The sequence below is a fragment of the Nannobrachium achirus genome (genome assembly GCF_963921795.1).
Source record: "Nannobrachium achirus genome assembly, chromosome: 13".
Lineage (NCBI taxonomy): Eukaryota > Metazoa > Chordata > Actinopteri > Myctophiformes > Myctophidae > Nannobrachium > Nannobrachium achirus.
The window spans coordinates 3,740,567-3,767,471 of record NC_137833.1 but is presented as its reverse complement, the minus strand read 5'-3'; the positions used below and the strand labels follow the sequence as shown (position 1 = coordinate 3,767,471).

At 41.6% G+C, this 26,905-nt stretch overlaps 2 protein-coding genes across 2 annotated transcripts in view; one reads left to right on the top strand and one right to left on the bottom strand.

Moving 5' to 3' along the window:
- The window catches only part of lmbrd1 (LMBR1 domain containing 1), a 438,470-nt gene that overhangs the window by 111,866 nt on the left and 299,699 nt on the right, over positions 1–26,905 (bottom strand). The gene's annotated exons all lie outside the window — the stretch shown is intronic.
- adgrb3 (adhesion G protein-coupled receptor B3) overlaps positions 1–26,905 on the top strand; it is a gene marked incomplete at both ends in the record, with an annotated part of 382,932 nt that overhangs the window by 269,803 nt on the left and 86,224 nt on the right. The window contains 2 exons of the mRNA XM_080740073.1: positions 50–153; positions 5,088–5,190. Of these exons, the coding sequence (XP_080596199.1) occupies positions 50–153; positions 5,088–5,190 (207 nt within the window). The remainder of the gene's footprint in view (positions 1–49; positions 154–5,087; positions 5,191–26,905) is intronic.

The window sequence follows — 26,905 nt, the reverse complement described above, 5'->3', positions numbered from 1 at the left end:
TACTCGAGGGTTCCATCTGATAGTTGATATGTTTGTCCCCCCTCCACAGACCATGCAGTACTCGGGGGTTCCATCTGTGACGCTGATAGTTGGCTGTGGCCTCTCCTGCCTCGCCCTCATCACCCTGACCGTGGTCTACGCTGTGCTATGGAGGTAATTATCTTTCACCCACACTAGATCAGGGGTCTACGCTGTGCTATGGAGGTAATTATCTTTCACCCACACTAGATCAGGGGTCTACGCTGTGCTATGGAGGTAATTATCTTTCACCCACACTAGATCAGGGGTCTACGCTGTGCTATGGAGGTAATTATCTTTCACCCACACTAGATCAGGGGTCTACGCAGTGCTATGGAGGTAATTATCTTTCACCCACCTAGATCAGGGGTCTACGCTGTGCTATGGAGGTAATTATCTTTCACCCACACTAGATCAGGGGTCTACGCTGTGCTATGGAGGTAATTATCTTTCACCCACCTAGATCAGGGGTCTACGCTGTGCTATGGAGGTAATTATCTTTCACCCACACTAGATCAGGGGTCTACGCTGTGCTATGGAGGTAATTATCTTTCACCCACACTAGATCAGGGGTCTACGCAGTGCTATGGAGGTAATTATCTTTCACCCACACTAGATCAGGGGTCTACGCTGTGCTATGGAGGTAATTATCTTTCACCCACCTAGATCAGTGGTCTACGCTGTGCTATGGAGGTAATTATCTTTCACCCACCTAGATCAGGGGTCTACGCTGTGCTATGGAGGTAATTATCTTTCACCCACACTAGATCAGGGGTCTATGCTGTGCTATGGAGGTAATTATCTTTCACCCACACTAGATCAGGGGTCTACGCTGTGCTCTGGAGGTAATTATCTTTCACCCACACTAGATCAGTGGTCTACGCTGTGCTATGGAGGTAATTATCTTTCACCCACACTAGATCAGGGGTCTACGCTGTGCTATGGAGGTAATTATCTTTCACCCACACTAGATCAGGGGTCTACGCTGTGCTATGGAGGTAATTATCTTTCACCCACACTAGATCAGGGGTCTACGCTGTGCTATGGAGGTAATTATCTTTCACCCACCTAGATCAGTGGTCTACGCTGTGCTATGGAGGTAATTATCTTTCACCCACACTAGATCAGGGGTCTACGCTGTGCTATGGAGGTAATTATCTTTCACCCACACTAGATCAGGGGTCTACGCTGTGCTATGGAGGTAATTATCTTTCACCCACACTAGATCAGGGGTCTACGCTGTGCTATGGAGGTAATTATCTTTCACCCACACTAGATCAGTGGTCTACGCTGTGCTATGGAGGTAATTATCTTTCACCCACCTAGATCAGTGGTCTACGCTGTGCTATGGAGGTAATTATCTTTCACCCACACTAGATCAGGGGTCTACGCTGTGCTATGGAGGTAATTATCTTTCACCCACACTAGATCAGGGGTCTACGCTGTGCTATGGAGGTAATTATCTTTCACCCACACTAGATCAGGGGTCTACGCAGTGCTATGGAGGTAATTATCTTTCACCCACACTAGATCAGGGGTCTACGCTGTGCTATGGAGGTAATTATCTTTCACCCACCTAGATCAGGGGTCTACGCTGTGCTATGGAGGTAATTATCTTTCACCCACACTAGATCAGGGGTCTACGCTGTGCTATGGAGGTAATTATCTTTCACCCACACTAGATCAGGGGTCTACGCTGTGCTATGGAGGTAATTATCTTTCACCCACACTAGATCAGGGGTCTACGCTGTGCTATGGAGGTAATTATCTTTCACCCACACTAGATCAGGGGTCTACGCTGTGCTATGGAGGTAATTATCTTTCACCCACCTAGATCAGGGGTCTACGCTGTGCTATGGAGGTAATTATCTTTCACCCACACTAGATCAGTGGTCTACGCTGTGCTATGGAGGTAATTATCTTTCACCCACACTAGATCAGGGGTCTACGCTGTGCTATGGAGGTAATTATCTTTCACCCACACTAGATCAGGGGTCTACGCTGTGCTATGGAGGTAATTATCTTTCACCCACACTAGATCAGGGGTCTACGCTGTGCTATGGAGGTAATTATCTTTCACCCACACTAGATCAGGGGTCTACGCTGTGCTATGGAGGTAATTATCTTTCACCCACACTAGATCAGGGGTCTACGCTGTGCTATGGAGGTAATTATCTTTCACCCACACTAGATCAGGGGTCTACGCAGTGCTATGGAGGTAATTATCTTTCACCCACCTAGATCAGGGGTCTACGCTGTGCTATGGAGGTAATTATCTTTCACCCACACTAGATCAGGGGTCTACGCTGTGCTATGGAGGTAATTATCTTTCACCCACACTAGATCAGTGGTCTACGCTGTGCTATGGAGGTAATTATCTTTCACCCACACTAGATCAGGGGTCTACGCTGTGCTATGGAGGTAATTATCTTTCACCCACACTAGATCAGGGGTCTACGCTGTGCTATGGAGGTAATTATCTTTCACCCACACTAGATCAGGGGTCTATGCTGTGCTATGGAGGTAATTATCTTTCACCCACACTAGATCAGGGGTCTACGCTGTGCTATGGAGGTAATTATCTTTCACCCACACTAGATCAGGGGTCTACGCTGTGCTATGGAGGTAATTATCTTTCACCCACCTAGATCAGGGGTCTACGCTGTGCTATGGAGGTAATTATCTTTCACCCACACTAGATCAGGGGTCTACGCTGTGCTATGGAGGTAATTATCTTTCACCCACACTAGATCAGGGGTCTTCTTCAGTGTTTTCCAGCCCAAGGACCCTTTAGCTCGGTGGTTCTCAATCTTTTCAGGCTGCGACCCCTCAAATAATCATACTTCAACTGGGGACCCCCACCCAGATGAGCACTTGGAATTGTAGGAGTTGGCATTACATTTAGTTGGTCTCGATCTGTTCTATTGTGAAAATAGCAGATCTACATGCTCTTGTGTACATGTAGATCTGCTATTTTCACAATTTCGTCCCCTAATATTTGACAATTTGACCAATGTTTGACCAGAGGTACTAAAAAGTCCTTAAATTGTCACTTTAGAAATGTGCAGATACCCTGTATACACTTATACTTTATGTTGGTCTGTTTACTGTTGAGTGAGAAAACAATGTTATCACTTAGCTAAATATCTGGGGACCCCCCCAAAATAATTTGGGGACCACCCACAGGTTGAGAACCACTGCCTTAGCTGAGAGAGAGATGAAGCAGGGGACCCCGGACCCCACTATGTGACAGCATAGCAGAGGGGCAGTCATTTCGGAAAGCACAGCTTTAGACCAGCCCTGAAATTACTTTTTTTTTTTTTTTCTAAAATGTGATAAAGCCACAAAAGCATTTCATAAATATCAGGCTACATTTCACTTAAACGCCAGAGCATAACTCTGCATGTAAATAAGACTTTTTTAAATTAATGTGAAGAGAAACCTCACATTTTGCAGGTTACATTTCATCTAAAAGGCTGAATTTCTCAGATCTAGTATTTCTGCATGGCATAACTCTATAAGCTATATCTACAAAACTGTTGGGTCAATCTTCACAACCAATATATCATTTTGTAGCTATGATTCCCAGCTTTCAAATGAAATGAAAAAATGAAAATGAAAAAAATGTCAATGACTAGCCCTCAGCTGTGTTCACATATTGTATAAAATTGTGTTGCAGATTAAAACCTTTTCATGGATTTCATAGACTTGTTTGACAACACTTTTCATTGTGTAGTGTTGATGTAGGACTCCTAGGGGTCCCGGACCATGTGTTGAAGACCCCTGCACTAGATCATACAGTGTACCGCAAAACCCAATCACCTAATCCCTATATACTTTGTTGACCGAGGACCCCCAGTAGTCTATACTTTATGTCCTCCCTTTACCCCTTGAACAACCAATCGTTTCGCTGAAAGCAGCCGATCTACTGCATAAGCTTGTGTCGTGCGATTGTAGATTGGCTATTGTTTGCCGAATTCAGCTTGCCTATTTACATCCAATGTTCACCTGATGTGAAGTGCCCAGACAAGGGACGCTATAGGGTTCATGCGGTTTTTATCTAACTCTATGCCAGGGTTCTTCAACAGGGGGTCTGGGACCCCTAGGAGGTCCTCAGAGTTACTGCAGGGGGTCCTCCAAATATTTGTGTGATAGGAACTTGTTTTTTTTCCCCTTTTTATATTAACCACTTGAACCCTAGCATCCATATTTTGAGAACTTTAGCCAAAAATAGCCGATCTACAAGCTTGTAGATCGGCTATTTTCTGCCAAAGAGCTTTGGTGTAGGGGGAAAAAAGAGCAGACCAAGTACAGAGTGAAATGTCAAGTTTATTAAGTACTGACGGTTCAAGTGGTCAATTATCTGAAAACACACATTGACATGAATCCAAAATACACTGGTGATTGTGCTGTCAAACGATGAAACTATATGGAATCTATGAACAGGTTGTGGGGGTCCCTGCTTCATCTGCCTCTCTCTCAACTAAGGGGTCCTTGGCCTGAAAACGTTGAAGACCCCTGCCTTACTGTGCAACATCCTTCAGAAGATAGATGTGTTATGATTGCATTAATATCATTTAGTAAGACATTGCATAACATTGTCTTTGTTACAGGATAATGATTGATTGATTTGATTGATTGAATACTTTATCAGAAGTTTGCATAGGAAAAGCACAGGACAGTACAGTTCAGATACAAGGTCTACTAAAAGGACTTAAACCACAAGAAAGCGCAATGGCTTGTTTTCATTGGGTCCTTTTGTACTCAATTCATTCAGGCAACAGAGTCTCAGCACACCTGATATAAGCTTAGAGATGGGTGCGTTGGCAGGGGTCAACGTATTTTAAAACATGCACAAGATGAACATATGACCTGCACACCATCATCCACTTGGCAAAAGGGTTATATTCGATATTTTGGTCAAAGACCTTCTTCAGGCATCTGTACGCAATTCATAAAATGGCACTGGAGAGGGGGTGGATGGGAGGGGGTTAAAAAATATTGTGAATCTGTGATCTAGTGACCTTGCAATGAGGTAATGTCTCATGAATGCTTTCTCCTCGTTGCAGATATATTCGATCTGAACGCTCCATCATCCTGATCAACTTCTGCTTGTCCATCATCTGCTCAAACATATTGATCCTGGTTGGACAGACACAGACCCACCACATGGTGAGTGTGCCTTTATGATGCTTAACTGGCGACTTTCAATGATGGCCTTGCATCGCCATATTATTCATCAAAGATAAGCTTAAGAAACATCTGGGCGTTGATGGCCGAGTGGTTGGGATGCATGTCACAATGCCTGACGGTGAGTCCCCGGTTAGATTCAGAAAACAACAGTTAATTCCAGCGATGCCTTAGCATGGCCATGTCTGGCTGGTCTGGCTTTAAAAGACTGGAGGTCTGACTTCACAATGAAAGTTCTGGATTAGGATTGTGGGTGGTCATGAAATTCCTGGAAATATTTTGAAATTAGACAAATATTTTTCCAGTACTGGAAAAGTTTTGGAATTGATCAAGGGTCCTGGAAGATCCTGGAAAAAATAGCTATGCATTGTCTATGGTTATTGATTTTGTTAATAACTCTGAAATGACAAATTAAACATTGGCCAAATTGTCAAATATTAGAGGCAGAAATTGTGAAAATAGCAGATCTACATGCTCAAAACGCCTCGCGTTGCGAGGCGTTATGAGCATGTACTGTAGATCGGCTATTTTCACAATAGAACCGTGTTATACAAAATTCCTCAACTCTTAGTGCTCGTCAGGGTCCCGGGGTCCCCAGTTCAAATATGATTATTTCGGGGGTCACGGCCTGAACATTTTGAGAACCACTGGCATACACTACCTGTCTTTGGGCATTGCGCATAGGCGACTTGTTATTGAGTTGAATTATTGTTATATAGTCCTGGAAATTGGGTTTAATATTCTGGAAAGGTTTTGGAAAAGTTTTGGAAATGAATTGGTAAAAATGTGTGGGAACCCTGTAGAGAGTATTCATCATCATCATCATCATCATCATTCGAGTGCCCTCCAGATGTGCGACACATTGCTTCCATTGGTCTCTGTTGCTCATTGCCACACCAAGTTCATTCTTTCCTTTTCGTCTTTAAGATTTTTGAGCGGTGGTAAACCGCTCCTAAGAGTGGCTGTGCGTGTGTCTGTAGCCTTTTTCCTCAGCGTTTTGCCATAGTAAAATGTGTGTAGCCTATGTAGCATCATGTTTGTCTAGTGATGTCATATGTCGTATGTCTGTAGCCTTTTTCCTCAGCGTTTTGCCATAGCAAAACGTGTGTGTGTGTGTGTAGCATACCCTGAACATCCTAGACTCAAATCCTAGTCTGAAGACGTTATGCAAGCACGACCACCACTCACTTCACATTGGGTGTGATTTTTTGAAAATAATTGCCTATAATGACATAACGCCAGGTTTAAAGTAGTTAAGATTCTCAATACTCAAGCCTTAAGTTATACTGTTATACTGTGCGAGACAAAGTCATGGCTCATAGCTCTGCTATTTGTTATGGGCCATGGCTTGGCTCACACAGCATAAATGATGCTCAACAATTAACAATCTTTTGGGCCATGGGGGCTGTAGCTATATGTCACCTCAACGCTAACAGGTTAATGTAGGATGTTGGTGATGGGGGTTAGTGAAATACTGTATGTCACCATTGGCAGATGGTGTGTATGTGTGTGTGTGTGTGTGTACAGTATGTGCGCGTGTGTGTGTGTGTGTACAGTATGTGCGTGTGTATGTGTATGTGTGTGTGTGTGTGTGTACAGTATGTGCGTGCGTATGTGTGTGTGTGTGTGTGTGTGTGTGTGTGTGTGTGTGTACAGTATGTGCGTGCGTATGTGTGTGTGTGTGTGTGTGTGTGTGTGTGTACAGTATGTGCGTGTGTATGTGCAAACTGTTACATGAACGCTGTGTGCTGTTGAGATTTTGATCTATGACTTTTTTTCCTTCTCTGTGGAACCGAACGTCCAGGACAGATTTCCCAGTGGGGACATTAAAGTATATGTTATCTTATTTTATCTATCTTATAGACAGTAGATAGGGGAGTATTTTATAATTTTCTTCTCTCTTTTTTTTACGACTATGAGCTTTATGTCATCAGTTTGCACGTTGCTGTGCTTTTAAGGCTACAAAGCAGTAAATAGTCTCTTTAACAGCTGCAGGTTCTGTATATCCATATACTGTATATGTTTCCAGGTATCCATGTTTCCAGATCACCAAATATTCGAATATTCAAATATTCGAATATCAAAGTCATTATTCGACATTGTTCACCGAAGTCGAATATTCGCTTTTTTTTGTTTTGTTTTCTCTTTAAAAACATATATATATATAGTTTATAAAGCTTGGCTAGATAGGAAGTCATAAGAATGAGTTGGCAATGCCCCTGGTGGATGAATTTGTTAATGGGGTTCTCAAACCTTTTTAGGCCGTGACCCCCAGAATAAACATATTTGAACTGGGGACCCCCACCCTGACAAGCACTTGGAATTGTAGGTATTACATTTAATGTGACTCGGTTCTGCAGATAAATATTGTGAAAATAGCAGATCTACATGCTCACAACGCCTCGCAAGGCGTTGTGAGCATGTAGATCGGCTATTTTCACAATGTTCGTCTCTGGCTTACTTAACATTTGACAGTTTGGCCAGTCCTGTCGAATATTCGACTATTCGAATACTTTGAAGTCGAATAATTCGAATACTAAAAATCACTATTCGTGAATGCCCTACCACATACATTTTCAAAAATTGTAAAATATAGCCGATCTGCAGTACAAACTCCCAACCCCGCCACGATGTTGCAAACGTGTTTTAGATCGTCTGTTGTCACTATCAGTTGTACACATTAAAACCGGGAAAGCATCTGTGTCACTTTAGATTTGAACACCTTTAACCTTTATTGTATTCTTTGGCTAATGCGGTACACAGTATGACTCTAAAGTCATGTCATCAACATGGATCTGTCCCATTTCCCATATTCCCTCCTGATTGGCTACGATTGCCTTCTAAAGTTTGTGTACGCGACGTGACGGTCGCTTATCTCCCGATTATGGCGTCTTACTGGTCAAAAATAGCTAATATAAAAGCTCTTTTACTACGCTGATTATAGCAACACATGCAGGTTTTTCTGAAAAAAATTGGGTACACATTATTGTGTGTCATTATTTTATGCTTTAACTATTGACAAATAGCAGATATACAAGCTCACAGCGCGACACCGAGTGCCGCGCTGCGAGCGTGTAGATCTGCTATTTTTGAAAAATCGTGAAAATTAGAATTTTGACCCGATTCTATAAGTGTCTTTTGAATCCTTCTAAGGTTTTTTTTGAAAAACCTATGTTTCTATGTCAAAGAAAAGGTCCTTTTCACTTAACTGGAGCTCAGTTAGTCTGTTCTTGAGAGACTACTATGTCAGTGGTTCTCAAACCTTTTCATGTGAAGGACCCCCAAAATGATATGTATTTGGCCACGGACCCGCATCTCAAAATATTTAGTTCCAGGGACCACCCAGAAGAAAAAATTGAGTTACAAACGCTCGCTTTAAAAATACATATATTCAAAGATTTGCACTCATTTTCACAACTTTTTCAAAAATAGCAGATCTACAAGCTCGCAGCGCGGCACTCGGTGCCACGCTGTGAGCTTGTAGATCTGCTATTTTTCTACAGCTAAAGCATTCAATAATTCTAGGCCTAAATGGGTAACCTTCTCCAGCTATATATTGTTTACGCCTGTGAGTACTTTCACTGCCTGTCCTTCAGATACAATGCACAGTGTACAGGAATACAAACACTAGACAACTTTAGCCTTGAGCTTTGTGTTTCACGGATGAACAAAAGAAAAGAAAGAAAAGAAAGGCACACAGAAAAAGTTAGAGTACTGTGGCAGTAGAATTAGCTGTGGTTTCACGATCAATTACTTTTTCATGCCTTCACAATAAAGCTTTTGGGTTGGAAACAGTCTTGAAACATTGAAGCATTGAGACGATCCTCAACATCATCAGAAAGATCGTTGTAGTTCTTTGAGGCGTCGCGTCGCGCTTCTTTTCAGTTACATTCAGTCGTCGGTTGCATTCAGTTATCAGTTACATTCAGTTATCAGTTACATTCAGTTATCAGTTACATTCAGTTACCAGTTACATTCAGTTATCAGTTACATTCAGTTATCAGTTACATTCAGTTATCAGTTACATTCAGTTATCAGTTACATTCAGTTATCAGTTACATTCAGTTATCAGTTACATTCAGTTATCAGTTACATTCAGCGAACATCATTCAACAAAGTATAAACGAGAGCTTTGAGAAAGAACACACAAAGGACAGTGCAAGGATGTTGAAATTAAATATTGCTTCAAGGTTTATTATAGCCATAGTTGGAGGGAATGGATCTGTCTGCAATCATTAACAAGTCAGCATAGCTCATCAGTTAGGATATTCTATATGGGTGTGTGTGTGGCATGGAGTTATAGGGCAGGGCACGATATCAATACTTTGTTGAGATTGTGATATGAGACCTAGTGTTGCCTGTGATTGTGGATGTCGTAATATCGTGACATGGCATAAGTGTAATCATTTCCTGGTTTTAATCATGCAAACCTTATTTTATTCTTTTAAAAATTGCCAAAAGTAGCTACTCATCTAATGTACTGTACAAACTACACTTGAGCTTGTGGATTGTCTTTTGGGTTATGATATTATCGCCACAATCATACCGAGGTATTTGGACAAAAACATTGTGGTGATATTTGATTATTTTGTCCATTTCGCTAGAATAGAAGACGGAGGTGTAGATATACAGTTCTATTGAATCCAATGACACTATTGCAGTGGCTTCCCTTGGATGCATTCACTAATGGTCACAGTAAACCCCAGCCAAAGAGTCGCAGTTGGACTATAGAGGCTCGCTGTTGCTTAGAAATGCTGTAAAACTTCAATTACTGAAATGAGACATAGGAACCATAGGAGAGGAGGGTGGATCCATTTTGCTATCATCTTTGAGATGGTTCCAAACTAGCTACCGCTGGGGTCAGAAAGGCCATCCGCCACAATTTAGGAGGAACCGTTAACAATAAAATATGTATCGTTGCCTGCCTACCCCCGCTTGCTTTGTGGCCAGCCCGTAAACAAGTGGCTAATATAAGCGATTGTTTGGCAAACGGTAGCTGTGATTTACTAACGGCCCACGCACTTGCCATTCTCAGTGATTTGGCAGCATTGCAGAACAACACTTTTCTCTATTATATAAACGTTTTTCTTTTTTTTTTCCCTTTTGCATACATGTCCCCAATATAATTAGACCTTTCTTGTGACTCACCTACTTTTCTGCCTCATCTCTTTGCTGAAAATATCTATCTACAAACTCATAATGTGTCATTTGTGAGCATGGAAAACCTGCAATATCTTTTATTTTTTGTGCAAAATGTTCACCCTAGAATTGGGTTTCAAGTGTTGAAGGTGTTTATTTCTCTTTATGGTCATCCTAGGTGTTAAACCAACTCATGTTGAACTGGTTCAAGCCCTCTTAGTAAGTCAGTGTGCAATAACTGACCACAGATACATCTAAAACATTGGTGTGCGAAATCTCTGTATTCTAAAACGGTGAATGCCATGGCAAATACTCCATGCATTTACACAGAATTCCATTGACTACCAGCAGTTGGCTGACTGCATGCGTTACATTAATAGAAACCATACGTAAACCCATGTTACATATACGGTTCCAATTCTTAAGCCTGTCTTCTACAAAAGGATAACACTATTGCTGTCTCTGGAACAGGATTGGTATTCACGTTGTAATCCTGTATTGTAAAGAGAGAGTGCATGTGACTCAGCTGGTCACTGGAGAGTCATAACACGGAATCATCTTTAAACAGCAGTCTTAATTATCAGACAGTTACGGAATATACGGTGCAATCCAGCTCACCTTTGTGCCGGCTGCTCTCAAGCTTTACAATGAGACACACAACGGTTGCTTCTTACCAAGGCCAACTAGGATATATTGAAATTATTTTATTAGGAATAAAACCCCCTGAGATGAATCATCTCGTTTTCGAGGGTATCCAACATATAGTTACACTTTCATACATTTAAACATAGAACTTTCACATACAATTCAGACAACATAAACAAGACAAAACACTACAAAACATAACAAAGAATACAAAAAAAACTGAACAAAACAAAACAAACAAAACAAAACAACAAACGCAACAACAGCACAACTGTAATACACAAGGTACAGAGCACACAATGGATCATATGGATAGTTGAGATAATGAATTAATTACAACATGAACAGGTAATCTCAAGGTGAGAGGACAGCGTGGTTTTGAACAAATTAAAAGATGTTATTGACCGAATGTGGACTGGTAAATTGTTCCAATCAGAGGGGGCTTTAAACATGAAGGATTTTTTGCCAACTGCAGTGGTTATGTTTGTTGGGACCTTAGAATAAATCTGTGCACAATGTCTCAGTTGGTGATCAGAGGTGAATGGATCCAGATATTGTTTTAAATACTGAGGATAGTTGAAATGAATACATTTGAAAATGAATTGTAACCAGTGCTGCTGTCGTCTGACTGTGGGAGATGGCAAATTGAGATTTTCGTATAAGGTGCAGTGATGAGTGAGGTATGGACAATCGAGAACAAATCTACATAGACGGTTATATATGGTATTTAAGGGTAGAAGATTTGTTTTAGATGCCACCTGGTAAACTACATCAGCATAGTCCATTATGGGTAGTGTGACTTGTAGCACAATTTTCTTTCTTGCTGTAAAGGTGAAACAGTTTTTGTTCCGGTATAGAACACCTGTGCTGAAATTTATTTTCCTCACAATATTGTCGATATGACATTTGAATGAGAGTTCTGGATCTAGCCAGAGGCCAAGGTATTTGGTATGGTCTACTCTGATAAGTTGTGTACCGTCAAGGCAACTAATGGTGTATGAAGGGTTTATAACTTCTGATCTATTAAGATTATGTTTAGTCCCAAAGAGCATTGTGTTGGTTTTAGTCTTATTGATAATTAGTCTGTTGTCTGAGAACCATGATTGTAGATTATTGAAGTTTGATTGCAAGATTGGTTGAATTTGTAAAACATTTGATTGTGAGGTATAAATAACAGCAGTGTCATAAGCGTATAATTGCACCTTACAGCCAGAGAGAATTGATGGGAGGTCATTAATAAAAATAGTAAACAAGAGTGGGCCTAAAATTGAACCTTGCGGCACTCCTCGTTCTTGAACGACCAAATCAGATAAACTACCCTGTATGTAACCTTGGACAACCTTGGACAACTGTTACCTAACCCAACTGGAACCAAAGCTGTACTGACTCTGACCTCTAAGTACTTTGCCAGGGAGGGTTGCTGGTGGCGTCCTGCTGTGTCGCCCCTTTCTAGCTTAAAAAAAGAAATATTCTAGATTTATTTGCACTGACTATGGACACTTATTGTTTGGCCCTGCACTATTCAGTTGTGTTGGTACTATTGAGTACTATTGCTGTGTTAAGGTCTTTGCACACTGCTGCGTTTTTCGTTGCGAAATGCGTTTTCCAGGGCAAGGAGAGAGAGAGAGAGAGATAGAGAGAGCAAGGGACCGAGTGGTGCGCGAAACGGGCAGCAGTGTGCAAATGTGACTGACATAACGTGAGGTTGATTTTTTTTATTTGCGCACTCCGAAATTCACTCCGATATTTGGCCCGAAAAACGCAGCAGTGTGCAACCAGCTTTAACATGGCGGTGAGATAGTTGTGTTGCACCAATCTGAGTTCTGAGAAGTTCTTTTTTGACACTTTATGTACGTATATATATTATTTTTTTTATTGTTACTTGCTTTTTTTGGACACAACAGTACTCTTTTCTTTTTCTTACTTCTCTGTTACTTGTAACCTTAGAACTGCTGCACTGCCTCTGCTATGGGCAACCGATTTCCCCTCTTGGGACAATAAAAGTATCTATCTACGACGTTCTCCTGCCAGAGTTCCAGCTTTCACCTTCCGGTGGAAGATTCAGGGGTCCCCCCAGAGCAGGCTGAACCGTTATAAACATTCATTCCTGCCTGTATATCCATTAAGATAGTCAATACCAAGAGGTAATGCAGCGTGTTGGCCATGGGAGCTGTGCACTACGTCACCATTGTCAGAAGGTTTATATTGGAATGTTTAAACGGTTAACCATGTACACAGTGTACACAGACAAATAATACATCACTATCTACTAATTAACTGAACTAAATACAACTACGGTAATACAATGAATATGAATTATTTCAAGTGTTGTATGTAATTGTAACTCACACAAGACTCTTACAGGCTTACATGCTCGTTCTGTTTTTCAAAGCGACCGTCAGCAGTTCTCAGACTGGATTTAACAATCAATTAGTTCTACGAGTGCTTCGTTCTAAGGAGGGAGGCCTGCTGCTTATATTAGCACAGTCTGAGCATTATAGTAATCATTGTTATATAGTGTTTATTCAGTAGCGTGGGTCTCCCTGTCTCTCCACTTCTTTGACCAAAAAGCCTAACGATTATCAGCTTAATTTTTATAGTGTTCCAGTTCAAAAAATGTCTGCCCATTTCTTTGTGTCATCACTTCCAATTTAAATTGTTTAAAGGAGTAGTTCACCCCCAAAATGAGTAGTTTTCTATTGATTACTCAGCCCATGGAGACTTGAGGTCAATAATATTTTGTAGTTTTTGTTGCATTCCTAAGACAATCATTTGATTATAATAAATGTACCCCCATTGATTCTAGATGATCTACTGATGATCTCCATCCGGAATCAATGGGCCTTCAAAGTCTCCTCAAATTATTGGCTTAAGAATGCGACAAAAACAAAACAATATTATTGAACTCAAGTCAACATGGGGTGAGTAATCAAATAAGTCATTTTGGGGGTGAACTACTCCTTTAATCTGTAACCTGTCTGAGCTCTCCACCCTGATTGGATAAAATTGGTATCCTGGCCTGAAAATGCTGGCCTTTTCTGTTTAATAAAGAGCTGGAGAAACACTCTATAGCTTAGCAATGAGTACTATCAGAATGTAGAGCTTATTTTAACATTAACCCTTATCCAGTTGGATTTATCCAACACATGTACAGTATGAAATATTCAGTGTTGCCGACGACCACAACTTCTGTAATATAATTAATGTCAATAATGAGGCTCTTAATTCCGTTATAAACCCTAGGTAAATTTCACTGCCATTTTTAATGGCTTGACTTAGAAAAACAAAGAATGCTCTGAAGCTTTAGTTGATAAAGAGACTTCTAAAGAAGCCACACGACAGTGGAAAACATTTCTATAAATACAGATGACTGTTTATCTTTATTTAGATGCTGTTCACCTCGCAGGCTCCGTCGGTAATTAGGCGCTTGGCTTTGTTCAAGTACTGACATCACTTGCCCTACATACATACATACAGTAATACATACAGTAGCTTTGTCCAACACTTAATGGTGTGCACTGCAGTGTTCATCTGTATAAATAAGAGATTACGCAAAGGCAATGGTTAACCACATTTAACCAGTGTTCATTTTGATTTAGTTTTAGTCGTAGTTTCAATACAATGTTATTCAGTTTTAGTCATATATCAGCCACCTGAAAAGTTTTAGTTCTAGTCTAGTTTTAGTTGACTAAATATAACATTTTTGTCAACTTAGTTGTTTTGGCAGGTAACAAAACAAAAATAACCGTTTGCCATGACAATATTATTAAGTCTCTGTCGGCTGGAAACCTCTTGTGTCCAAAACTTTTCTGCATTAAACCACCTGAAAAATACCTAAAAAAGTCTTCTAAATACTAACAGTATTCTGAAAAATGGATGTTTCTATATCAAGTGTTTAATGTCAAGGACCCCAAGAATTAAATGTATTCGTCCGCTATATGTATTTGACTGTGGACACCCATCTATAAATATTTTGGTCCAGGGACAATGAGAAAGAAAGATTTGAGTTACAAATGTTTGCATTAAAAAATATATATATATATTCAAATATTTGCAAAGATTTTCAAGATTTTTCAAAAATGGCAGATATACAAGCTTACAGCTTGTATATCTTATTTTTTTTTTATTAATAGTCAAAGCATAAAGTTAAAATGTGGACGTAAGAGGTTTCTGCTGGACGGCAGCGGTTGGGTTTGTTTGTCAGTGCCCCAGATCAGGGTTTAGATGGACGAGCCCCCAGGCCCGCTCTGGAGCCCAGATCAGGCTTTAGATGGACGAGCCCCCAGGCCCGCTCTGGGGCCCAGCTGATGTGAAGCCTTGTCACATCTAATCAGGGCTCCTGTCTCTCCTACTGTACGTCTTCTACAGCGGGGGAGTTTGTTTTCCTGTACATTAACAAATAAAACTACAGAAGGGTCAAAAACATGGCAGGCTGACATTTACTGTGATGTCAGCCAGTGGTTCTCAAACCTTTTCATGTCAAGGACCGGAAATGAATATGTAGGCTACTTGACTCAGGACCCCCATCTCAAAATATTTGTGCCAGCCAAAAAGTATATATTCTAAATGTCTCACATTTGATCAAGATTTCTGCTTTTCTTTTCTCTACAAACTCACAACGTGTTGTGTTCCGTAGTGAGCTTGTACATTGGCTATTGGTACTGTAGTGTACTGTATATCTAATAAATATTAATTTAGGTAATGTCTGTATGTCCTCCGTCTGTCTGTCCTCCTCCGTCTGTCTGTACTCTGATGTCATACCCTGACGTCATGGTACTGACAGTGACATCACAGACTGGCCTGGACACGGAACACCATATGGGCATAAAGACCTTCTCAATGGGCACTCCAAAATTACTTCTGAGACTCCTACATTCAATCCCTCATACTGTGCACAGTGCACACCTAGTAGGACTACTGGTAGGATTAAAGTGGTTAAAGTGATTTTCTATGTTGATGATTCACAACTTTTGCTGCGGACGCACAGCTATTGGGCGTGTTAGATTTAGGTTGTGCCAGTGTGCAAGCATTCAGCAGTCGACAGTATTGGAAAACAATCAGACTGGGATTCCATTCCGCTTTTAAGGAGACCCGGCCTGTGCTTTAGATGGTCCACTCACTCTTAGCATACACTCAACAGGATGTCTAGTCTGGCTGGGATATCTGCCAAGAGATCACTCATTTTTCAACATGGCGTGTACTCCCAATTCTCACTGAAAGGAGAAGATGACATTTCAATGTGTGTCTCAATTTGAATTGACTTGAATTGAATTTGACTCTCGACTACTGTGACAGACTTTAGGTAGAATGAGTAAAGGCCCTATCAGAGTACAGTCTGCGGTGATAAGTCATCACCGCGGTGTAGTTTTCTAGCTATCACCTAGGCTTTGTAATACAATACATGTAATACACAGACTGTACGCAGAATATTTTGGTTTCAAACATAATCTGTTCTTAATTTCTTATTTCCTAATCCAAATCCTGTATTTCGATAAAGCATGTTTTCCCATTAATGCAAGGAATTCGGCTCAGTGTATTAGGTACATTTTAAAAGGCAGACAAAACCAGCGGCATTAAGTATTAAACTGTTTCCGTGTCCCAAAACCATGATACCATGTGCTATGTAAGTGCAAGGATAATTCAAAAATAGCCATTTTTCGAGCTTGTAGATCTGGTGCTTTTGTGTAATGCTGTAGTGAACAAGCAGGGTTTTTTTTACTAAAAAAAAAACAAAAACAAAAAAACACAAAGTTAGAATATGTGCCCCAGCGCGGCTGACGGCTAGTCATTGCATTTTTTCTCATTTTCATTTTTTCATTTCATTTGAACGCTGTGGATCATAGCTACAAAATGATATATTAGTTGTGGAGATTGACCCAACAGTTTTGAAGATATGGCTTATAGAATGATGCCATGCTGAAATACTACTTTTGAGATATTCAAGTTCTAAATAAATGTCTAACCTGCAAATGACCTGACGATCTCTCACATTAATTAAAAAAGTCTTGTTTACATGCAGAGTTAAGCTCTGGCGTTTAAGTGAAATGTAGCCTAGATATTTTGAGATGCATTTGTGGCTTTTTTCATTTTAGAAAAAAAAAAAGAAAAAAATCATATTAGCAGTAGTGAAAAACACTGCCTTCCGAAATGACTGCCCCTCAGTCACGCTGAGTCACATATGGAGACAGGAGGTTTCTGCCCGACAGCAACAATACAGTATATCTCTAAAGCACATGTACTGTATGTACAGTACAATAATAAAGCACATGTACTGTATGTACAGTACATGTACAGTACAATAAGCCTGTTGGTAGCTGAGGAATAGTAGCTCATACTGAATGTACAGAATGTGCCATGTGGGAGTCATTTTTGAGCGGTGGTAAACCGCTCCATAGAGTGGCTGTGCGTGTGTCTGTAGCCACACGCACAGCCTCAGCGTTTTGCCATAGCAATGTGTTTTCCTCAGCGTTTTGCCATAGCAATATGTGTGTGTGTGTAGCCATATTACATCATATTACATCACCAATTATCTGTAGCCACTATCTGTAGCCACTTTTCCTCAGCGTTTTGCCATAGCAATGTGTTTTCCTCAGCGTTTTGCCATAGCAATATGTGTGTGTGTAGCCATATTACATCAACAATTACATCCTAGACTTATATCCTAGTCTTTTTCCCTCAGCGCTTTGCCATAGCAATGTGTTTTCCTCAGCGTTTTGCCATAGCAATGTGCGTGTGTGTGTAGCCTGTATCACATCACCAATTACCAATTGAAGACGTTATGCAAGCACGACCACCGCTCACTTCACATTGGGTGTGATTTTTTTTACTTTACTGGAGCATTTTTTTCTACTTAACATCTACTCCACTACATCTCAGAGGCAAACTACTTTTACTCCACTACAATTATTTGACAACTTTAGTTACTAGTTACTTCATAGATTTTGATTATTATAGCTTGTAGATTTGCTAGTTCCAAATGATTTTTTATACATTTGAAAACTTGTGAAATAGGACATTCTGCACAATGAGTAGTACTTTCTACTTTTGGTACTTGGTACTTTGGCACATTTTGATACAAATGCATTTGTACTTTTAGTCAAGAACAAAATTTAGAATTCCGTCTTTTTACTTGTTCCGTATTTCTACATTGCAGTGAGTTGGTACTGGTGTTATATAGGGTTGTTTGTAGTGAGTTGGTACTGGTATTATATAGGGTTGTTTGTGGGCCATGCGGCCACATAGGGACAGAACGTGCTGATGAAGGCTTTCTCTGGTCTAACAGTGTAGCTTCAAACATCTGAACCAACCATGTTGCTACCATGAGAAATAAATAGATTTACACAGCAGACATCTGTCCTCCACCTAACGCAACACTACACAACACAACACAACACAACACAACACAACACAACACAACACAACACAACACAACACAACACAACACAACACAACACACGACACAACACAACTCAACTCCATCTGGCACAATTGCAGAGGTGAAAAATGTGTCATATAGTAGGCTTCAGCCACGTGCACACATAGACCTGCCCTTTACCCATCTGTAAAAGGTGCCCTCTCCAGACCATGAATACAGTTTTCACTATGGTGAAAGAAATGCAAATGCCCCCTCTTTCCATGCCACACCTGAAGGCAGCATTCAAGAGAATTGCCTTGTCCAAACTCTCCCGAATGCAGCATCTTACGTTGAAAGAATTGCCCTCTCGGTGTAGGCTATTGACTTGATTATGCTTAGTTCGGTGTGGTATCAAGCACCGAAAATAGCTGACCTCCAAGCTCAGGCTTGGGGGTCTTCTTGGGGGTCTGCTATCTTCGATATTTCCACCAAAAGGCCCTTTTGGAAATGTCAGACCCTGCCTCTCTAACATTCTCTGCACGTCCCTGGTAGGCTTTGTACTGTACTGTACTGCACGTTGTTATAGTAACTGCTCCCTGCCGGTCGCAATAGCAAAGAATTTCATTATGAAGTTTACACATAATAACCGCTGCAATTGTTCTTGTTTTTCTGTTTTTTCTGCTGCCTTTATCTCTTTTCTCCTTGTGAACTTCTTGACATGTCTCGTTTTCCAACACAGATGACATCGTTATCAGCTTCGTAGAAAAACACTTTATTGCAGGACGATCCAATCTCTCTGTGCGACTGTAGCGGCTTTATCTTTGCCACGGCTACAGTAGCCGAGGCCAGGGGCGGCACAAGGGGGGGTAAAGTGGGACTGAGTTACTAGGGCCCAAGGTGGAGGGGCCCTATAGTAACTTTAGCTGTTGAAAAATAGCAGATATACAAGCTCACAGCGTGCGCTGCGAGCTTGTAGATCTGCCTATTTTTGAAAAGTCGTGAAAATATGTGCAAATCTTTGAATATATGTATTTTTTAGCAAACATCTGTAACTCAAATTTTGCTTCTGGGGGGGTCCCTGGAAGTAAATATTTCGAGATGGGGGTCTGTGGTCAAATACATATCATCTTGGGGGTCCTTGACATGAAAAAAGTTTGAGCGCCACCGACATGGAAACATAGGTTTCTTGCACACATTTTCAAGATTTTTCAAAAATAGCAGATATACAAGCTCACAGCGCGGCACTCGGTGCCGCGCTGTGAGCTTGTATATCTGCTATTTTTCAATAGTAAACATTCATGGGGGGCCCGCAGTGACTCCTTGTACCCAGGGCCCATAATTTGGTGTGACGTCCCTGGCGGAGGCTTGCAGGGCAATGCATTTATTATTAGCTCTCTGCTTTCTCCTTCTCCGACTGTCTCTCTCTCTGCTGCTCCTGTATGTACTGTATGTATAATATATTTTTGTCTGTTGGGTGGAAACCTTGTATGTCCAAAAATGGTTACTGTACATTTCAGGAAATGGAAAGAAATGAAAGAACCTGTGTTCCAATGTGGATGTCAATTAAGGCTGGGCAATATATCCAAAATATATCGATATGGAGGTATCCACATACAAGGTATACATATCGATGAAGACGGCTTGAAATGAGGTATTGGTGTATGTGTCCAATTAATTAATAGACACACCATGCAAGCACGTAGCACATGCAAAAAAGCAGTCCATCTGTAACCAGGTGTGATTATTTCAATAAATAAGGCCTTTCATTTCGTGTACTGTACAGTGTGCATGCATGCATAATTATGCTATTCATCATCTGGGCTAGGCAGGCAGACTTAAAGCAGAAAAACGTTAAAAACAATATAATGCGATTGTTTTTACTAATATCGTGAGTAATATCGATATCAAGGTATTCAACATTATCGAATATTGAAGGTTTTCCTAATATCGCCCAGCCTTAATATCAATGTACTGTAGTTGTTATTTTGTCACAAGCTCTCGTTAATTATTTTTCATTGGTTTCATTCAAGCTCGTACATCGGCTAATTCTGCTGTGTTCTCACGACACTGTGTACAATGAAGCAGGGCGTTCATTCATTTCCTGAAAATTGTTTTATAATGGAGATACAGTATAGTCGTTGTCGGGTGGAAACCTTGTATGTCCAAAAACTTTCTTTTGCGTTTATGATTTAAAAAACGATTTAAACTAGCGTTGTGCGAGGCACACAACGCCTCGCACCGCGAGGCGTTGTGTGCTTGTAGACAGTGTGCTTGTAGACAGTCTCGTACGATGAAGCAGGGCTTTTGTTTACGAGAAAACATACAGATCTGAAACTTGGAGATACGAGGTCTTCTGCCTCGACAACAACAACAGTACAGTATGAGAGAACTATGTTCCATCTGCCCGATAGACCCACGGCAGCAGCCATGTGCTGGAGAATTACTGTACTGTACTGTATATAGGAGGAGGACATACAGAGAAGCCCTGCTTCCCTGTGGTGGTTTAATCCATTTAGAACGGGTTCACAGTATTGTGTATCATTATTTTATGCTTTAACTATTGAAAAATAGCAGATATACAAGCTCACAGCGCGGCACCGAGTGCCGCGCTGCGAGCTTGTAAATCTGCTATTTTTGACCAGATTCTAATAAGTGTCTTTTGAATCCTTCTAAGGTTTTTGGAAAAACCTATGTTTCTATGTCAGCAATCTGGCCAGCCATTGTCAAAGAAAAGGTCCTTTTCACTTAAATGGAGCTCAGTTAGTCTGTTCTTGAGAGACTACTATGTCAGTGGTGCTCAAACCTTTTCATGTGAAGGACCCCCAAAAATATATTTATTTGGCCACGGATCCCCATTTCAAAATATCTAGTTCCAGGGACCACCCAGAAGCAAAATTTGAGTTACAAACGTTCGCTTTAAAAATACACATATTCAAAGATTTGCACACATTTTCACGACTTTTTCAAAAATAGCAGATCTACAAGCTCACAGCGCGGCACTCGGTGCCGCGCTGCGAGCTTGTATATCTGCTATTTTTCAATAGTTAAAGCAGTCAATAACCCTAGGCCTAAATGGGTTAATTGCCACGCCGTCCGCCTCACACCAGCCGCCATCTTTCCACCAGTAAAGTGTGTAGCTTTATAATTGGCTCCATTGTCTGTATGGATTCAAGAGTCTGTGGCCCGCATTGTCTAATAGAAATCATGTCTTTGTTATATAGAGGCAGGAGAGTCGGTGAGTCACCTTTTTACTGTTGCCCGAGCGTGCGTGTGCGCGCGCGCGTGTGTGCGTGTGCGTGTGCGTGCGCGTGCGTGTGCGTGTGTGTGTGTGTGTGTGTGTGTGTGTGTGTGTGTGCGCGCGTGATTCTGGCTTCATCCTCTGTCTTTGTTCAGCTTGGTTTATGGCAAGAAGATAAACACAGTCAGTCAGTCAGTCAGTTTGGGGCTGAGCTGGACCAGTGGTTCTCAACATGTGGGCCAGGGCCCCCAGGGGGGTCCCCACATGATTATTATTATTATTATTACTTTCTGTGGGGGTCCCTGGATGACAGTGCGATGACAATTTAAGGACTTTTAAGACATTTTCAATACATAAAAGGAAAAAAGAATGACCGTTACTGCATCAAAAGTAGTCAACAAACTATGCTAAAGACTCGTCACACATTGGCCAAATTGTAGATACAAAAGATTTGAAAGTAGCCAATCTACGAGCTGTATATGCTCAATACGCTAGGCGTTGTGCACCCTGGCCACAATATGACTTTCGGTTGGTTCTATAGCGGAAGTGACGGAAGTGCTGTTTTATGGAAGTTACGTCATGCGTTGGTTGTAGTCTTCCGGTGAAATTCTCACGGCAGAAGTTGAACAATCTCTGCCTGATATTGTCACCAGGCTTTTCTCTTTGCAGATGAGTAAGCCTGGCTATGCGAGGCTAGGCGTTGTGAGCTTGTAGATATGGCTATTTTCACACTATTCATCAGTGGAACCGAGTTGGGTACACTCCCAGAGTTACAGACCTGAGTGGGACCCCTGGCAGGGCCCAGACCCCATGTTCCACAGACCTGCCATTTAGAATGTTTTTGTTAAATGTTTGAAGATATATGAATGTTGACACATGGAAACGATTACGAAGATGGTGCTAAATAATTGCCATTAGGCCATTCATTATGTAGTAATTGTGTCTGGCCTACCGACGATGAGAACCAGCGCTCTACATACTTTGTCATAATGACGAAAATAGCCGATCTACAAGCTCACAATGCAACGTGACATATTGTGAGTTTGCCTGTTTTTGTACAAAGTGACAACTATACGGTCTTAAAGTTGTTAAAGATCTGTATATGACAGAGAGTTTGTGGTTTGGGCACCAAGGCTGACTCTGTTTGTTTCTATCCTGAGTGTCTTTGCACCGTTAAGAGAAGAGAGTGAAGATAAAGCTAGCTTGATATCCAAGGTCTTGCTCTATTAAACACCAGCGACAGGCTCGTAAGTCATACATTAACACCTACACTTCCTTTAATGGGTAAAATGACAGGACATATGATCAACACAGAAAGCAGTTAAGCGCTGTGTCTGTCTAATTAACCTTTTCCCTCGGATAAAGTAGCATTTGAGGAATTCGAGACTAGGTGTTTGGCCACTAAATGCATGCGAAACGCTTATAAGACTAAGAGATCCTACGCTAAATCTGAAGGATTATCCTTCATTTAAAAGTTGCACAGGCTAGTAAGGGCTGTTTGTCACAGAGACGGAATATCCTGGCATTTAGGTGAAAAGGTAAAGTGTAGTTTTAGTGCCATACATTAAGCGCTTTACTTTCCCTATAAAAGGCCAATCGGGCCATTATTTGGTTATGAACTATACATATAACTATATATATATATATATCAGGGGTCTTCAAAGTGGGTACGGAGCACCCTGGGGTGCCATGATGCCAGTCCAGGGTGCCATGAGATAATTTGATAATATTTGGACATCAATATCACTACATCAATATCACTTCACTAGTAAAACAGACCTGATTTGCACTGTACCTGATGAGTTCATTTTTCATCTACGACAACTCTCTTCACCAAAAATAGCAGATCTACAAGCTCACAGCGCGTCACAACGCGTCACAACGTGAACCTTCCCCCCCCCCCCGAATAGGTATGGTGGGGTTCAAGTGGTTAAATGTCTAGTATAACGTTATTTTTCTGATGGAAATGGATATTTCTCCAATAAGATGTAAGATTCTAAAGATTAATAGTGTAACTCAGGGGTGCCGTGAATGAAAAAGTTATTTACAGGGGTGCCCGAGTCAAAAAAGTTTGAAAACCCCTGAACTATATGTGTCCCAGCGCAGCTGACGGCTAGTCATTGCATTTTTTACAAAATGATATATTGGTTGTGGAGATTGACCCAACAGTTTTGAAGATATGGCTTATAGAATGATGCCATGCTGAAATACTACTTTTGAGATATTCAAGTTCTAAATAAATGTCTAACCTGCAAATGACCTGACGATCTCTCACATTAATTAAAAAAAGTCTTATTTACATGCAGAGTTAAGCTCTGGCCTTTAAGTGAAATGTAGCCTAGATATTTTGAGATGCATTTGTGGCTTTTTTCATTTTAGAAAAAAAAAACAAACATATTAGCAGTAGTGAAAAACCCTGCCTTCCGAAATGACTGCCCCTCAGTCACGCTGAGTAACCATTTCATTATTATATTATAATAATGAAATGGTTACATTGTACAAGATGCTTCACCAGAGGTGACCTTGAACCGTGACGGGAACTTATGATGTACAGTATGATATACATGTACAGTAGGCCCTACTGTCATATCTGATATGATATTTGATATAGTGAGCATTGGCAGTTCAGTATATCAGTGTGTTTTAATTAGTCATGCACCACAGTGCTTTTACATGGTGCATACTGGGAACACATATATCTTCTGAAGTTGTCCGTCTGTGGGTTTGTGTGGGCTGTGGGTCCGCGCATCCAAAACCATGTTGTCAGGCAACGGATTCTGTTGTGTGCGACGCTATAGACCAGAGCCAGATCAGAGCCTGATCAGAGAGAGAGAGAGAGAGAGAGAGAGAGAGAGAGAGAGAGAGAGAGAGAGGGAGAGATCAAGAGAGAGGGCGAGGACTGCTACATTGATTGCTCAGTACCGAAACCTGAACACGCCGATCGTGACACAGTAACATGTACAGTACAGCCCCCCAAACACACACACACACACACACACACACACACACACACACACACACACACACACACACACACACACACACACACACACACACACACACACACACACACACACACACACACACACACACACACACACACACACACACACTATCCTACTAATAAACGGCCAAATGTCTGTCTGATATACATGCATGCTGACATCACTGATACTGCCGCTGTGGTAACAGCTGTGTGCTGAAACAGTGCCCAAATATGGAGATGACTGACATCATTGATACGTCTATTACTGTACGTTCTCCAACATTACCTCTGAGACTCCAACATTCAATCCCTCATACTGTGCACTGCAAGTGCAAACCCCATAACCCAAACTACACATAATTCAGAGCACATATTATGTTCAAATGGGCAAGGACTAGTAGTTATACATACATGGAAACAGATAAATGTCGGCAAAAGTAAAAAAAAAAATACAAAGCCTGCCTGGAGGTTGCATAAAATCTCCACATGGTTGCAGTTGAGACGTCTTGTGCGCGCTGCAGAGATTCACTCTGGCACCTCAGGGTTTCTGCTCTTCCACTGGAGAGTCCATCCCTCCCTCATCTCTCTAGATCCTAATAAACACCCTCCTCCCTCATCTCTCCAGATCCTAATAAACACCCTCCTCCCTCATCTCTCCAGATCCTAATAAACACCCTCCTCCCTCATCTCTCCAGATCCTAATAAACACCCTCCTCCCTCATCTCTCCAGATCCTAATAAACACCCTCCTCCCTCATCTCTCCAGATCCTAATAAACACCCTCCTCCCTCATCTCTCTAGATCCTAATAAACACCCTCCTCCCTCATCTCTCCAGATCCTAATAAACACCCTCCTCCCTCATCTCTCTAGATCCTAATAAACACCCTCCTCCCTCATCTCTCCAGATCCTAATAAACACCCTCCTCCCTCATCTCTCTAGATCCTAATAAACACCCTCCTCCCTCATCTCTCCAGATCCTAATAAACACCCTCCTCCCTCATCTCTCTAGATCCTAATAAACACCCTCCTCCCTCATCTCTCCAGATCCTAATAAACACCCTCCTCCCTCATCTCTCCAGATCCTAATAAACACCCTCCTCCCTCATCTCTCCAGATCCTAATAAACACCCTCCTCCCTCATCTCTCCAGATCCTAATAAACACCCTCCTCCAGATCCTAATAAACACCCTCCTCCCTCATCTCTCTAGATCCTAATAAACACCCTCCTCCCTCATCTCTCCAGATCCTAATAAACACCCTCCTCCCTCATCTCTCTAGATCCTAATAAACACCCTCCTCCCTCATCTCTCCAGATCCTAATAAACACCCTCCTCCCTCATCTCTCCAGATCCTAATAAACACCCTCCTCCAGATCCTAATAAACACCCTCCTCCCTCATCTCTCTAGATCCTAATAAACACCCTCCTCCCTCATCTCTCCAGATCCTAATAAACACCCTCCTCCCTCATCTCTCTAGATCCTAATAAACACCCTCCTCCCTCATCTCTCCAGATCCTAATAAACACCCTCCTCCCTCATCTCTCCAGATCCTAATAAACACCCTCCTCCCTCATCTCTCTAGATCCTAATAAACACCCTCCTCCCTCATCTCTCCAGATCCTAATAAACACCCTCCTCCAGATCCTAATAAACACCCTCCTCCCTCATCTCTCTAGATCCTAATAAACACCCTCCTCCCTCATCTCTCCAGATCCTAATAAACACCCTCCTCCCTCATCTCTCTAGATCCTAATAAACACCCTCCTCCCTCATCTCTCCAGATCCTAATAAACACCCTCCTCCCTCATCTCTCTAGATCCTAATAAACACCCTCCTCCCTCATCTCTCCAGATCCTAATAAACACCCTCCTCCCTCATCTCTCTAGATCCTAATAAACACCCTCCTCCCTCATCTCTCCAGATCCTAATAAACACCCTCCTCCCTCATCTCTCTAGATCCTAATAAACACCCTCCTCCCTCATCTCTCCAGATCCTAATAAACACCCTCCTCCCTCATCTCTCCAGATCCTAATAAACACCCTCCTCCCTCATCTCTCCAGATCCAAATAAACACCCTCCTCCCTCCCAAAGGAGGTGTTTGTTTGTTATTCATGAGAAGAGGGGGAAGCAAAAGCCTCCTTGAGATTGTAATGAGGTGAGAGCTGCATGTGTGCGCTTTCACATCACACACACTTCTCTCTCGGCAAGCGTTCACACGTACACGCATGCACGCACGCACACACAGACAGACAGACATGCACACACACATTTAAACAAGGACAACTCAACCTCAACATCTGCAATCGCGTCACCTTCAACGCACGCACACACTC